Genomic DNA, 17,133 nt, shown 5'->3' on the forward strand with positions numbered 1-17,133 from the left:
GACTGCGAGATGAAGGATGGGAGGTGGCCTACACGATGCAGCAATTTTGGCAGAATGCTACGGGAATGGTAGAGACTGCCGCTGGGCTCCGTGAGGGACATTTCGCTGCTAGGACTGATGCAGGGCGTTTCTTCTCCGAGGAGACTATGGACTTTGAATCTGAGCACAATGAACACCAAAGCAAGCAGGAGTCTGGCTCAGTTAAGTGCGACAGCTGCTTTAGCCACAGTTGCCGCCTTCACACTACGTCAGCCGATAGCATTGAGTGGATCGGGCTGTTTAGTATTGGTGATCAAGAGGTAGTCGATGTTGTACTTCATTAAACAGTATTGAGCTCTGACGACCTGTACAGGAGATTAATAACCAACAAAACTCTGACCACATGTAAGATAGGGGTCCTTCCCTGTAATTCAATCATATTTTCTTGAACTTGTGTAAAAAATTTAAATAAACACTTCTTTCATAAATGAAGTTCTATTAATTTAACTGTTGTGTCACGATATATTTTTTCTCAGTAGATGTATAAATTTTGCTTATTTGTAAATTGCGCTTTTATTGTTAATTTTTAAAGAGAAATGTGTCATTTGGAGACGATTTACATAACGCCCCTGTGAAATTGTACTTTTCATGCTATTTTATTAGTAAATGATACCGAAATATGTAACCATGTCGTTCGTCTGATCAAAAACTTTATATGTGAAAATAAATAAACTCGTTGTAAAAACCTATTTAAAATTGTCAGAATTGAATATGTGATCGTAAAACATGAACACAGTTAATGACAAAAAGCTGTAAAATTCAGAAGTCAATATTCTTAAAAAAATGGTTTTTTGTATCTATTTTCTTGCTTTTGAACCCGTCAACAGCCGGCCGTTGTGGCCGAGCGATTCTAGGCGCCTCAGACTGGAACCGCGCAATCGCTACGGTCGCAGGTTCGAATCCTGCCTCGGGCATGGATGTGTGTGATGTCCTTAGGTTAGTTAGGTTTAAGTAGTTCTAAGTCTAGGGGACTGATGACCTCAGATGTTAAGTTCCATATTGCCCAGGGCCATCATTTGAACCATTTTGAACCCGTCATTGCTGAGAGACATGTGTGTGAGCTTATAATCAACGGTTCTAGGTTGAAGCCCATCTTTGAAAGAGAAGGTGGAGAGATAATAGAAAAAATGATTGAATTCAAAAAGTAGAATTCTTCGCGACAAGATGCAAATGATTTCTGTGAGGACATTGGACAGCGAAGTGTAAAATGGAACAAAGCGAGATACAAAACTTGAATTTTATTTGCAAAAATATTTCTTCAGTTTTTGCGTGTTTCATACACCTGTATGTTCCCAGGACAGTGGCTAACAAACCAGGCAAGTACTCTACAGAGGTGAATCCAGAGGAGTGGCTATAGGGTTTGAACCTCCTCCAGAACTACACTCAATTCTTCTTAATCTAAAAAGAAAACTGTCTCGAAAATTACTCGCAACTGTAGTTAGTATTGTAACTGATTAAGAAGACTCTTCGTTTACTCTAGAGAATTTGGTGACACAAATTTTCTATGAGCTCTGCCGCCTTTCCCCAACCACCCTCCGTCAAAGTCCTGCATTCGACTCTGGTACTCAATTGTAATTGTATTGAATTAATCGAACTTCAGAATTTCGAACATTTTTTTCGCGCCTTCTCCCTCTGCCTGCGCCCTCTCGGGGCTTTACTACGCGCCTCCTAGGTACTTTCCTATGGCACAACGGCCACATTCGCAGACTCAGCGACGCGGGGTTCCCTGACGGGCTGGTGCGTCTCATAGACTCATACCTCACAGACAGGCGTTTCAACACTGACGTGCAGGGAAAACAATCAACACGACACGGTACACACGCGGGAGTACCCCAGGGAAGCATCCTAGGGCCCCTACTGTTTAACCTCTACATAAACGATCTCCCAGCCACACACAACACAACGATGGCAATCTACACAGATGACACAGACATACTCGCGCAAGATTGGAAGCCATCAAACATTACGTCACGCTTACAGACCGCACTAAGAGTGGCTGATCCTTGGTTAGAGAAGTGGCGTGTTAGAGTAAACATCGACAAGTGCGAATCCGTTCTGTTCACTAGAAGACCGAAGCAACTGCGCAAACACCGATACTGCAGACCAATAACTCTACACGCACGCCCAATACGTTTCCGTGAGAAAGGATCTCGGTGTCTGGCTGGACCGGAAATTACTCTGGGGGGGGGACCACATACAACACATGACCAACCGAGGAAGCGCGAGGCTCAAACAGCTCTACCCTATGCTCAACAGGCGTAGCACACTGAACATAAGGGTGTCGAGGTCCATTTACATGACACTTATTCGACCCCTGATGACGTACGCAGCCCCTGTCTGGGGATACGCTGCGCCCACACGCCTGCGCCGTCTGCAGATCATACAAAACAAAGTACTCAAAATTATAAGCAATGCTCCACGATACACACGCATCGCGGACCTTCACCGGGAATACCGACTTGAGACTCTCACGGAGGTAATCCACAAACTCACCACAAGACTATATACAGAAACTCTAGACATTCACAGAACCCGTTTGTTCTGAATCTGGGAACTACGACCACAACCGTAGATGGCAACATAAAAGACCAAAAGACATACTTGTAAGGACCTATCATCTATGGCGAAGTTGACGCAAAGACAACAGTACAGGTGAGCCCCTGTTAAACAGCCACCATTACTGGATATCCAGCTGGAACACACTTGCCGAATAACTGGCACCACGCAGGGAAGCCGTACCGTTCACTACATTCAGACACGCTCCACACACACCTCACACAGTGAGATGATCAATGGCCAATCTCACACTAATATATAACGATCCTGATTGTTCCAGGAGTGCAGCAGCTGCAGCAAACTCGGATACCTGGCCATCGCCTGCCACGGTAATGATGCATGATACCAATACTAACAAACCCAACCTTGTATGAACTATCGCAGCAAGTAACCCACTACTGCTCTTGCTACCCATTCCACTGTCGCAGAGGTTTTTTTCCCACGGCACGAGCCTTGGCACTTTTTTCCCTCTGCTCTGCAAATTGCTACCCTCATTCGCGTTTCGTCCACTATCTATCACCTGATGGACCGTGTTAATGCGTAGTCTTACCCAGATGCACGGATAACATCACAGCCCAGCATCCTGTGATCCACCTATCCAGTATCAGTTGCAAAGCGATATAGAAAAGATTGCTGTATGGTGTGGCAGGTGGCAGTTGACGCTAAATAACGAAAAGTGTGAGGTGATCCACACGAGTTCCAAAAGAAATCCGTTGGAATTCGATTACTCAATAAATAGTACAATTCTCAAGGCTGTCAATTCAACTAAGTACCTGGCTGTAAAAATCACGAACAACTTCAGTTGGAAAGACCACATAGATAATATTGTGGGGAAGGCGAGCCAAAGGTTGCGTTTCATTGGGAGGACACTTAGAAGATGCAACAAGTCCACTAAAGAGACAGCCTACACTAGACTCGTTCGTCCTCTGTTAGAATATTGCTGCGCGGTGTGGGATCCTTACCAGGTGGGATTGACGGAGGACATCGAAAGGGTGCAAAAAAAGGGCAGCTCGTTTTGTATTATCACGTAGTAGGGGAGAGAGTGTGGCAGATATGATACGCGAGTTGGGATGGAAGTCATTAAAGCAAAGACGTTTTTCGTCGCGGAGAGATCTATTTGCGAAATTTCAGTCACCAACTTTCTCTTCCGAATGCGAAAATATTTTGTTGAGCCCAACCTACGTAGGTAGGAATGATCATCAAAATAAAATAAGAGAAATCAGAGCTCGAACAGAAAGGTTTAGGTGTTCGTTTTTCCTGCGCACTGTTCGGGAGTGGAATGGTAGGGAGATAGTATGATTGTGGTTTGCCGAACCCTCTGCCAAGCACTTAAATGTGAATTGCAGAGTAATCATGTAGATGTAGATGTAGATGTAGATAACTAACATGTTGACGGAGGTGAAGTAGAACTTTTGGTTTGGTCACCATGTTGGTGCGGGCGTGGAGAGGCCCCATCTCTCTATCAGGTACTTTTCCCGCTTAAGGATCCTAACACACTTGTAGACTGAAACTGCCACACGACCAGCAGTGGCGGTTGAGGAGGTTCAGGCAGTGAGGTGCGGCTGAGGCTCACCTGGTGCGAAAGGGGTTGAGCCAGGCGGAGACGAAGGCGCTGTCGATGGCGACGACGCGGTGGTCGCGCAGGTGCGGCGGCAGCAGCAGCTCGAGGCGCGGCGCGCGGTGCTTGATGCGCATGCGCGCGAGCGCGGCCGCCAGGCGCACGTGCGCCGCCCACAGCGCAGCCTCGGCGTCGGCGAGCCCGGCCTGCGCCAGAAGGGGCGCCGGCTCCCGCGCTTTGAAGTCGCGCTGCCACAGGTCGAACAGCAGCAGCCACACCTGGCTGCGCTGGCCCCGCAGCTGTCGGCAGCATGTGGCGTTAGTGCCATGCCCCACGACCCACTGTATAACAACAACATACAATTTCCTAGCCGCGCTGTAGACGAACGTAGGACCATTTCCCGCTGTCCGGGAGACGGGGGTTGTTTGTTCGGCTGACAGATGGTTGGCAGTCCGTCCCGAAATATTTCTAATGGGTGGTGCTCGAGATGACTGGATTAAGGGTTTCTGATGTCCCTATGACAACAGGTGTTTGCCAGTGCACACTATCTGATTACAAGTATCCAGACACATATTATGTTAACCGGGGACCTAGAAACGACGGAGAGGCTCCGTCCCTGCCGCAGCCGCAGTGGTCCACAACGCCACGACGACTACCGCAGTCCACTTCACCCCTCCGCCGCCCCACACCGAACCCAGGGTTAATGTGCGGTTCGGCCCCCGGTGGACCCCCCCCCCCCCCCCGAGGGATCGTCTCACACCAGACGAGTGTAACCCCTATGTTTGCGTGGTAGGGTAATGGTGGTGTACGCGTATGTCGAGAACCTGTTTGCGCAGCAATCGCCGACATTGTGTAGCTGAGGCGGAATAAGGGGAACCAGCCTGCATTTGCCGAGGCAGATGGAAAACCGCCTAAAAAGTATCCACAGACTGGCCGGCTCACCGGACCTCGACACAAATCTGCCAGGCGGATTCGTGCTGGGGACCGGCGCTCCTTCCCGCCCGGAAAGCCGTGCGTTAGACCGCACGGCCAATCGGGTGGGCCAGACACATATTAGTGGACATTAATATGGGCTGTGTTCGCCCTTCGCATTTATAACAGCTTGAAATCTGGCAGAGGCATCTTTCAATGCCTGTGGTGGGATGGTAGCCCAGTTCTCAGTGAGAGATGAATCCAGAGAAGGTAGTGATCTTGGACTCTGGGGTCTGGCGCGAAGTCAACGTTCCAACTCATCCCTAAGATGTTCCATTGGATTCCAGTTAGGACGCTGGGCAGGTCGGTCAGTTTCAGAAGATTCCCTCACAAAATGGCTCTGACCACTATGGGACTTAACTTCTGAGGTCATCAGTCCCCTATAACTTAGAACTACTTAAACCTAACTAACCTAAGGACATCACACACAACCATGCCCGAGGCAGGATTCGAACCTGCGACCGTAGCGGTCGCGCGGTTCCAGACTGTAGCGCCTAGAACCGCTCGGCCACTCCGGCCGGCAAATTCCCTCACACTTACTGCTTTATGTCAAAGTGCACTGTCAAGCTGTTGCAAACTGTCATTATCTCCAAATAGTTACTCTATTGTACACAGCACACATCGAACGTTTTCTCAAGTATGGTAAGGGGATCACACATCCACCCAGTTAGTTTTGTGTGTTAAAGAGCTGCTTCTGGGACAATGAGGTGTAGCGGCCCCGGATTGAAACCACCCAGAAGATTAACGACGCGAATCCGCGTGCCAGCTAGCCTGTATGTGGTTTGCAGGCGGTTTCCCACATCTCACAAGGTGAATGCTGGGCTGGGTCCCAGGTCCTGCCTCAGTTACACGATTCGCAAACTTTTAGAACAATTTCATTTATTTTCACGTGCATACAAGTACACGAAGGCAGTTAGGGTGTAAATCTTCCGTCCTAGGGTAAGGGGGGGGGGAATCGTAATGGGGTGGAGACCGGGAGAACATTTAGCCACTCCTTAAATTAACCATGACAAATCAGTCAATAGCCATACCGAACCTCCGCCGATGTCACCAGGAAAAGAAGAAAATAAGGGGACCACACCCTAACCACGAAAAACACTCCCACACCATAACACGACTTCCTCTGTACTTCACTGTTGGCACTACACGTGATGGCAGATAAAGTTCTCCAGGCTTTCGCCAAACGCAAACCCTTCCATCGGATTGCCACAGTATATAGTGTGACTCATCTTTCAAAATCACTCGTTTGCAATGATCTATGGCGTTACTCTTTCCAGCACGTCAGGCGTCACTTAGGACTGACTATAGAAATGTATGGCTTTTGGGGGGTTGTTCGACCATAGTACCCCATTCTTTTTAACTCCACACGCAACGTCATTGTGCCAACTGGACTGCTAGTAGCAGTTTGGAACTCAAGAATGATTCCTTCTGCTGATTTCTTGCAACTTTTTACTACTAATCTCAGCAATGCTCGGCGGTCCCTGTCCGCTAGTACATGGAGTCTACCTGGTCTTGTTTCAGCTGCGGGTGTTACTTCGCGCCGGCCGGTGTGGCCGAGCGGTTCGATATTTTAAATAAGTCGAAAATTTATAGAAGCATTTTCCAGTAGCTGCAAAGACGGATTTTAAATATCTTTAATAAAGTTAAGCAATTTAGTGGGCTAGTTTGGAACCAGCGAAACCGAGTAATCGGCCACAAGTCGTGGAATGTAGAAGTCTCTTGCCCTCTGCGCACAGGTGCTGCTTCCCTATATTGTTTCTGAAGCCGGGGATAGGTGATCTTTTATGATCAACCGAGTTATTTGTTGCAATATGGAATTGCAAGTACAGCGATGCAAGAATTAATCTGGGTCTGCCATTAACCGTTTCCGATTTAGTCTACAGAGACAGTCTGATCCGAATACTAGAAACCAGGAAGGTCCTTAGCTGCACTCAATGTGGACTCAGGGGGCATTGATTCAATTTCGTGAAACTGAGCCTGCTGTAGGTGCTGTGCATTAGGCTGTCTTACAAAGATAGCATTCAACTGTGATATCTTTCGATATTTAAAACCGGTACAACAATAAGTGGAGGCACACCACTGTAAGACAGCTCCATCGATGGGGCTTCCATCCCCCTCTGCTTACATTCCTATCGTCCTACAACACCTTCCACTCGTTGGAGTAACGCAGATTAGCCGTGCACGCGAGGGAGGTTGTTGGAACTGAAGTACATCAGAACCATCTCGCACTATTTATCTGTAAGGTGCTGACCACGCATCTTGTACAGACGTCTCTTTCACTGTAGTGGACACACCTGGTCGTGGCATCGTTGAGAAATGGCGCTGTAACAGCGAGGATCGTAGGAAAATCCTTAACTACTTTCGAGTAAACAGCAAACAAGCATCGTTCCATGGGACAAGGTCACCCATACACAGGGGCAAGGGGAAGACGTACATCCTCCTTCCTGGCTCCCAGGGAAAGGAAAAAATATAGGTACTCCGCTGTTCTCCTTTCAAGGAAATTATTTAAATGTCGGTATTACGCAGTGTTTCAACAGAGTCGAAACTGAAACTTTTTTATGGCTTTTTACAAATCGCCATTCGTCTTCCAAAATATTAAAAAGCACTCCACACCCCCCACATCTAGTCCCTCCTCCCTTACAAACTACTGTATGGGCACCCAGAGCAAGGGATGCCTTTTATTAAGTGTTAAACAATGGAAAATCCAGGCTGGAATAATGACAATATTATGAAAACAATAATTGCTACTCACCATAGAGCGAAGATGCTGAGTTGCAGGTAGACACAACAAAAAGACTATCAGCAAATAAGCTTTCGCTCGAAAAGGCCTTCATCAGTAACAAACACACACACACACACAAATACACTCAATGAAACGCAACTCACCCACACACGACCACAGTCTCTGGCTGCTGAGGCCAGACTGTGCGCAGCAGTGTGTGGTGGGAGAAGCAACTGGGTGGTGGGGGTAAGGAGGAGGCTGGGGAGGGCAGGGATAGCAGCTGGGTGGTGGGGGTAAGGAGGAGGCTATCCCTGCCCTCCCCAGCCTCCTCCTTACCCCCACCACCCAGTTGCTTCTCCCACCACACACTGCTGCGCACAGTCTGGCCTCAGCAGCCAGAGACTGTGGGCATGTGTGTATGAGTTGTGTTTGTGTGAGTGCATGTGTGTGTATGTTGTCTATTTCTGATGAAGGCCTTTTTGGGGGGAAAGCTTACTTACTGACAAACTTTTTGTTGTGCCTATCTATGGCTCAACTTTTACTAACTGTTGTGATTTTTAATGTAGGATATTCAGCATTAAACATGTGTTTTGCCCAACATTGCACATATGTTGATCTGTACAGTGCATTCGTAAATAATGATGACCTCGAACTCTGTTTATTACTAATAACTGTCCATTTATGCTGCCGCACTCAGATCTGGTCTATGCCTGAATCACATCATTAACCTGTATCTCAACTTCTGAACAGTGACTGGTGCAACCGATCACTGCGGCCACCGTCAGCCAACTCCTTAGTAACGCAATAATGAACACATTTTGCAAGCTTTCAAGCAACGTCCTTACATGAGTGACCGTTCGCTGTGGCCATCACCACTAGACTCTTACATAAAACAATATTTCATAAGAATCGACTGGAGCCATAACCGATGCTAATTTCCTCCTTGGCTGTCGCCTCCCAACTTCAGCTGCAGATACAAGGGAGTTTCTAGCTCGAGTGTTTTACCCAATTGCAGCAAAGGAAATTTCATGGCGGAGCTTTGCTTAGCCAATATCAAGCAAGGACGCTCTTACCAGGTGGATGGTGACGCCGCAAACGTCAGCAAAACACCTCCCAGTGAACACCACATTGTCGTTCTGCACGTCATAAAAAAGGCACGCTGACCTTCTGCCCAAACTGTAGGTCTTATGACACATCGCACCATATTACTATTATTCAATATCTGTTTTAATATAAGTGTTATGTCCCTTGTATCCAAACATTTTTTGAAATATTATCTCATAGGTCAGGAAATGATGTCCTTGGAAGAACTATTTTAATTGCTGTTCTCTTCCCAATTACCATTATTAAATAAATGAAATTTTGCAATTCAAACAGCAGTAGAAACTTGCCATTGAAGATGTACAGTTAGGAGGTTGGACAAGTGGACTAAAGGGACTGGTTTTAGCTTTTCTACAGATAAATATTTGTGTGTGTGTGTGTGTGTGTGTGTGTGTGTGTGTGTGTGGGCGCGTGTGAGGATTTTAACCACTCAATTTTTACTTTGCCTGACTTTAAATTTAGGGATGCTGCTCTGAACTGGAAGATTTCAAATCCTGCTTCATAATTGCTATCGAAGATCTGCTCTGAACTGGAAGATTTCAAATCCTGCTTCATAATTGCTATCGAAGATAGACTTATGATGAATTTTGAGACTAGGTGACGTTTTTCGGACTTGATTCTAAGCTTTTGTGATTACTCTGCGGGAAAATGACCTGAAGGATAGCCATTTTAAAACGCAGAACACCTCGAAGTGCCATAACCACAGATCTTGGAGAGCATACAAGGCATATCTGCTGCAGTTTTATAAGGCTTTGGAAAGTCTCAGCTAGATTATGGGTGCACAGCACATACATCAGTGAGGCCTAAGGGACTGAAAATCAACTACGCCATCCGTCTTGTGGGAATTAGGCTGGTCAAGCGTGCCTGTTGGGCCATTTCCGTACTTGACTTCTGTGCTGAGGTCTGATAGCCGCCATCTGGCATTTGCAGCAGTTTCTCAGCGTGTTTGAGTTGCACAGGGTACCATAGAATCCTTGCAAGCGAGAAAACTGAACGTCCAATCCTTGTTGGGCTATCTAGATTTATGGTTTCATGCTTTTTCTAAATCACTTAAGGCATCTACTGAGGTGGTTACCCGGCCAATTTCCTTCTTCATCCTTTGTCATACCAAGTTTACGCTTCTTCTCTAGTGATTTCACCATCGACGAGACACTAGAGTTTAACCTTGTTTCCTCCCTTTTGTCCCAGAAGCGTCAGAATACAAAACTGTTGCTTGCCCTACTACAAATTTGTTCCCATAAATTGGTTGTGAACAACAATGCCATTTAAAGCAAGGTAGGAAGATTATGGTTTAACATCTCGTCATTGACGAAGTCATTAGAGTCAGAACACAAACTCACATTGGGGGAGAATGTGGACGACAATTTGTAGTGTTCTATTTCAGAGGAACTGTCTTGGCATTTACCTTAAGTGATTGAAGGAAACTAACATTGGCAGCGCTCTCTTTCAAAGGAACTATCTTGGCATTTGTCTTAAGCGATTTAAGGACACGAGTGAAGACCTACGTCTCGATGGCGAGGTGGGACATGGTCCTCGTCCTTCCACGTCACAAGATGAGGCCTTTTGAGATCTGCCCAAAGTGCAACCTACTGGTATTTGGTGTGGTAAAAATAGCAACCCTTAGCTATGGTAAAAACTGACTTCTACTCTGGTTCCCGAAGGAAGTCAGATTATTTTAAATTTATTGAGGTACAAAAATATGACATTCCTGAACCCATTTTCGTCTCTGTATTTCAGAAAATTTTGAATCAGAATCTGAATAATAAGCCTGTATTTACAAAAGGGTATAACAAGGAAGACTCTCTTGTCTTCTCTGTCGTTTTCCCTTAAGATGTCCTCAATATTAGTTTATCAATTCAATAGACAGTAAATGATACACAGATACATCCAGCCTTAGAATCACTCTAGCGAATGAGATGGGCTCATATAGAAAAATCTCCCATGTATCCTGGTTCCCTGGGTACCATTCACTCTATACAACTCGTGTACACAGCAGATAAATAATTCCTGATTTTGGACATTACTCTTCATTTATAAACGCTGTATAAGTAATTGTTATTCTACTGGGCACTAGAATTTGTAGACATTCAGGAATACGAATTATCAGATGTACCTACCAAGGATGCACTTGTTGAAAATTGTGTGGCTCAGTGACCCATCCCCCTAGGGGCATGCTGTCATTTCACTGTTGGGGTACAGCTGCGTATCATTAGGGAAAAGAGTGGCTGTGGGTGACGAAGAATAGGTTGTGGCTAGATAAATCAGCTGCTCAGCCGCTTTCTACTCTCTCCTTAGCCTAGGTCAAGTCCTCCTTACTCGACTCTGAGTAGGTTATCATTAAATGACACATGACTTCCTGCTCCGGTAAAAGGAATCTCCACTATGTCGTCCTTTTGGAATGCAGATTTCAGTACGCCGTATTTTAAAAGAGAATGTACTGTAGGCAGAAGCTAACTTATCGCATCCACTATTTTAGAAGATGTAGAGTTGAAAGTAACTTGACATTCAATATCACGAAGAGTCTAAACATCTTCCTAAAGTCAAAAATGTTTTGCAAGCGACTATCAGCAGCATCGATATACATGGAGAAATGCATGGTACAACTGTACTGTCTTATATTTACTCACAACCAGTTTCGATCATTGATTATCTTCGCAGTGGAAAAATATTGTGACAGCTTCACATCTCATATATACTATTTAACCAGAATAGACACCATAGCTGACTTGCAAACGACAAAAAAAGATACTTTACGCCATAATGCCGGCTTAAGGAAGCAGAGAAATTGAAAATATGAAACTATGTAACAACAATAAGTGCACAAGTGGTTACTTGTTTTCAGTGTTTTCTGCTTACTTAAGTCGGTATTATGGCGTGAAGTGTCTTTTTCTGTCGTTTGCAAGTCAGCTATAGCATCTTTTCTGGTTAAATAGCATCTATATACATGAAGCTGTCACAATATTTTTCCACTGCGAAGGCGATCAATTATCGAAACTGGTTGTGAATAAATATATTGTAAGACAGCGCAGTTGTACCATGAGTTTCTCCGAGTCTTCCTAAAGTATTAGAGACGAGAGTATATTGTTTTTTCAGTTTACTCGGATGATTTGCTTGTTTTTCCCCCTTTGCGACAGTCACAAATTATTGAGTGTATTTTAGCTTCCACTTAGTTACGCTATTCATTTTCAAACACTGATGATGTTTGCAATTTGAGCTAATGAATGAATGTTTCGCTGGATGCAAGTGAAAATAGGAGACGCTGAGTACGATTTTAAACGACTTTGTATTTTATATTTTTTGTGAGTGGGGAGGGAGTCTACGCATTTTAACCTCTTTATCCCAAACAATATTTTTAAGTGGGCTGGTAACTTTAATGTTGAGCAATCTCGATCCATAAACACCCCCTCATCCCAGCCTCTATTATTTTGTGAATCAGCGCATTAGTTTTAACTCCAGAATCTACCAAATGGAAGAGGCTGTGGCTCTTGAATCTGTGCAACAGTCACCTGTTATAAGTACTCTGAGCCACATACACTTTATGCTACAATCTCTTCCACTCGGTGACACTGACTGCTGGCACATCTACTAAGAGTGATTTGGACAGAGGCTTCTCAATGAGACTCTCTGTTAGTGATTGGTTGAATATATAATGGGTACTAAATATTTCCATCAATAGTGTACATACGTCGGGATTTCACGGAGTATTGCTTCTCATTGTTAGAACTGGAAGATTTCAAACCCTGCTTCATAATTGCTATCGAAGATCGACTTTATGGTGAATTCCGTAAATGACGTAGGTCTCTGAAGACTACTAACCACTTTCGTGTCTTCTTAAAATATTATTAGTCAATTTTTGAAAACTTTATACTTGCTCTGGGCTCTGCTCCTCTAACATAATTCGCAACTAATAGGATCTGGAACAAAATGCTTCACGTCCATGTACCATAGCCTCGCTGATGACTTATTAGTTGTACCTTTGCAGAGAAAATAGTGACAATTTTATGTAGTCTCAGATTTCTTTCAGTTGTGAGATATAATAGCTTCATCTAGTTCCATTGATCTACCTGGAGAAACTAAAGTGCTATAGTGCCATTTAAGATTTCGATGCATCTTGTAACGCAAAAAGAGATACTACTACTTTGTTTAGTATGAGGGACTCTACCTTCAGTGTTGATTAGAAACCTCGATTGCTAAGATCAATAGTTTCCAATAAAATATTACAAGGAAAGGCTCAGTGGCATTAAATGAATGCTTAAGAGGTAACACTCAAAGTAACTGGAATATGTGCAGTCATACCCACGAGGGGGAAGTAATTTGATGAAACATGACAACAATTAGATATATGTTCCAGTTACATCACGATATCTCTAAATACTTACATGTGGATTAAGCTGGAAGAACGACACGTCTGTGAGGGCTTGGTCCATCACACTCTTATCTGTAAAACAAAAACAAATCTGTAACAAGTGTAAGGGAATAAAAAATTGACAGCTACAGAAGAGAACTTACCAATAAAGGAAGCGGCAAAAAAATTGTTAAATGAACAAACAGTAGTAAGGCTGGTAAAAAACTGTCAAACAAACGGAGGCTCTACTTGAAAAGGATGCTGCACTCATCGTATGACGAGCTAGATTAATTAGAAATACAACATTTAGAAAATTTTGAAATATTTTCATGATTCGTAATGTAATTATATTGTATGGCATGCAGACATTGGATTGTAAAATGCTTCTCTTAGAAATTATTCTTGGCTTCTGATCAACATCATCATTTGTTTCCATAATAAATAAAAAATTAATTTCTGCAATGGCTCTCTTGAGTACTGTAGAAGGGATTTAGTATTTGCATCACAGGTGAATCTGAAGAAATGATATTAGTAGGTTTTTGTTCAACACGTAAACTTGATAAAAGTAATAATTAGCTACAACAGAATGACAAAATCATTGTAATTCCTGTAGGATGCTACGTTTTTACAGAACCAATAAATCTGTTCCAAAGAGGAATTCAAAACTTACTTAACTCTAGACAAATCACTCAACAAAATTCTTTTATAAACTTATATGTCTGTAAATCAGTGTAGGAACTTGGTTATAAATTTATAAAAGTGCTGTTGCACATTGTTAATGATGGTTTTGGATAATATTTTCAAGGTTATTACTTAGGAAACAATTTCATTCTAATCTTAAGTGATATCACTTCTTTCAGAAAACAGCTGAATTAGATTTCACAACATCTATGAAGAAGTGTATCTTCAGTTTGTGACTTTTCATGACAATGATTGGAATATTATAGTATGCATTCTATATCATTTGAGAATCTCATTCAAGTTCATAGTGTTAATGGAGCAAATGTCACAATGGTCTTGAAGATCATGTAACATAGATGTTTCTCTTACTTTTCCCCATATAAGTTATTAAAAACTATAGCTGGCATTCTGAATAATTCTTCATAATTGGGAACATAATGAAAATTATTAGTGTTTTCTCACTAAAGAGGATTTGTTATACCATAATAATGCTCAGTTATGTGTAATATTTACTGTTCTGATAGTTAAGTGGAAGAGATGGAGTGTCAAAACAAGTACAATGTTTAACTCATAGACAGTTTATCATCAAGTCTGTGAGTTTTTATCACAATCAGGAAAAATTATAATGTTTTGCAATGAGCTTAACATCAACACATTTTTTACTATTTTTCTTTCTTTGAAAACATGTATACAAGACAAGACAAGTAGTGGCTATAATGAGTTATTATAGAAAGGTGATATAAAAATTTTCTTTACTTGGAATTCATGTAATGGTGGTTGTTTGTCATATTGTCATTAACAACTGATGATGGAATTTATATTCCTGTCTCTTACATACACAAGATATGATTTTATACAAAAGCGAGGAATTTTGAATTATAGTTCTTAAATATGAACCTGAACATGAGTTAGAAGTAAAACAGAATGATCTTAAGGAGTCACAAATACAAATTTTACTAACTGATATGCAGAGGCAAGGGACTGCTAGGCTCTAACGAATAAGCTATATTAAAGTCAAGAGTGGAAATAACTACAATTAAATGTAGTTTGACATATCACAGTTTGCGCTGATTGATTACCAGATAGATAGGCATAACAGGCAAATTAAAGTCTTATTATTGTATGCTAATGTTAAACTTTCAAATGTATTTCTCAAAAATGGTAATAATTAAGTTATCCTTGTAGAGACATGGAGTTTAGAGTCTTCTGAATGATGTCACAGAGATTATGATAGCACCATATACATTAAATCAATTTCTCTTTTGGAAGGAAGGTGTGCAAGTACCAAACAAAGGACTCCTGGGGATGAAAAGATTAAAATGATAGAGAGTGACAGAGTATTTGGATCAAATTACCTGAGGTATCTGAAAATCAGTGGGGCTCATATGATACTAGCCACTGAAAGCTGGCTAAAACTCAGAATTGAATGCACTGCGATTTTTGGGTTAAGTGTGAATGTATATTCAAAGGACAGGCCGATGGCAAATTGAGGTGGCATATTTCTCACATTAGATAAGAAACTTAAATTCATCAAGCAATAAAGTGAAGCTGCATGAGAGAGTGTTTAAGCACGACTCAATATCAAGAAGAGTGGTCACAAACATAGTTGGATCTACGTCACTCACCATACACATGCTCTACATGTTACTGAAAACAGAAAAAAACTTCAGTTCATTATAGCACTATCTTCGTTAATTATACTGTTATCACCGGAGGAGACTTTAAAACATCCAACAGTTTACTGAGGTAGCTTTGAATTTGGATGACGTGACAAGACATCCTGCGGAACATTACTACATGGCATTTCTGAAAACTACGTAGAACATGTAGTTCGAAAACTAGTAATGACGGAGGTGTGTTGGACCTCAAGGCTACAAACCGACCTCACCTCTTTGAGGAGATCCCTATTGAAACTGGTGTCAGTGACAGTGAGACTGTTGTATCAGCCATGTTTACTGACGTACAAACAACAGCTAAAACAAACAAGTAGGCAAATTTGCATGTTTAATTAGATATACAAAGAGGGAATCATGTCATATCTTAACGACAGACTCAAAACCTTTACCTCTGGGAAGGAGCATGTAGAATCGTGGCTCAAGTTTAAAAGAATAATTGTCCATGCAACATATAGATAATTATGTACCTAGCAGCACCTTTCATAAAGGTCAGGAGCTTCCTTGGTGTACAGTCACTATAAAGAATGCAGTGTGTTTACATTTCGCGGCGTGCTATTGCAGCTGTAACGGTTATAAAGCTAAGTACAGGTACTGTCAAAGGTGTGCACTGTATTCGAATATTTAATTCAGCAGTTGTCTGCCGCCGGTAGCTGAGTTGTCAATCCTAAGGGCCCGGCTGGGTCGGAGATTTTCTCAGCCCAGGGACTGGGTGTTGTGTTGTCCAAATCATCATCATCTCATCCCCATCGACGTGCAAGTCGCCGAAGTGGCGTCAAATCGAAAGACTTGCACCCGACGAACGGTGTACCCGATGGGAGGCCCTAGTCTCACGACATTTTATTTTATTTAGCAGTTTTCAATCTTCATCCAAATATTAGCAGTGTGTTTACGTATCGTGGCGTGCAGTTGCAGCTGTAGCGGTTCTTAAGTTATGTTCTGACAAAGTTGTTTGTGCACTGTTATACAGTTATTAAATCTAGTAGTTTTCAACGGTGTCTCGTGTTATTTGTGTTGAAATAACTCAGTTGAGTGTTCCAGTGGCCGCTTGAATTTTTGGTTTATCTATAAAACTGTGTGAAGTTTTGATACAAATGGTATTAGTTGTGGTTTAGTAGTATTAATAAAAGTCGTTGCTTTCTTAGTAGAGAGAGAATTTCGAGACCACTATTGTTAGTTCTATAAATAGTTCTACAGGTGTAATTAACTTAGGTAATGTTTAACTTTTCCAGTAACTGTAAACTGTTACCATCAGTGAGAAGTGTGGGCTTTGTTGTAGGTTTGTGAGTAGTGGGTTACACTGTGGGATTCTAGCAAGATTCTCTCCTGGGAATGCAGAATCTGCAGCCGAAATAAGTTGATAGAGGAGCAGGAGCGTAAGGAGGCACTATATAGATTGAGGAGGGTGAAGGGTGCTGGAGAATGGGAACTGGCAGTTGGCAAGAAGGCAGCTAGCAGGAGGAGGTATTCAGACAGCTGTACTCTG

General features: G+C 42.8%; 1 protein-coding gene across 1 annotated transcript in view; it reads right to left on the reverse strand.

Moving 5' to 3' along the window:
- Window positions 1-17,133, reverse strand: part of LOC124622861 (putative methyltransferase NSUN7) — a 160,939-nt gene that overhangs the window by 110,806 nt on the left and 33,000 nt on the right. Inside the window, exons 3-4 of the mRNA XM_047148655.1 lie at window positions 13,328-13,386; window positions 4,169-4,452 (exon numbers count right to left, since the gene is read on the reverse strand). Coding sequence (XP_047004611.1) covers window positions 4,169-4,452; window positions 13,328-13,386 — 343 coding nt within the window. The remainder of the gene's footprint in view (window positions 1-4,168; window positions 4,453-13,327; window positions 13,387-17,133) is intronic.

The sequence above is a fragment of the Schistocerca americana genome, chromosome 7 (genome assembly GCF_021461395.2).
Source record: "Schistocerca americana isolate TAMUIC-IGC-003095 chromosome 7, iqSchAmer2.1, whole genome shotgun sequence".
In the NCBI taxonomy this organism is placed as follows: Eukaryota; Metazoa; Arthropoda; class Insecta; order Orthoptera; family Acrididae; genus Schistocerca; species Schistocerca americana.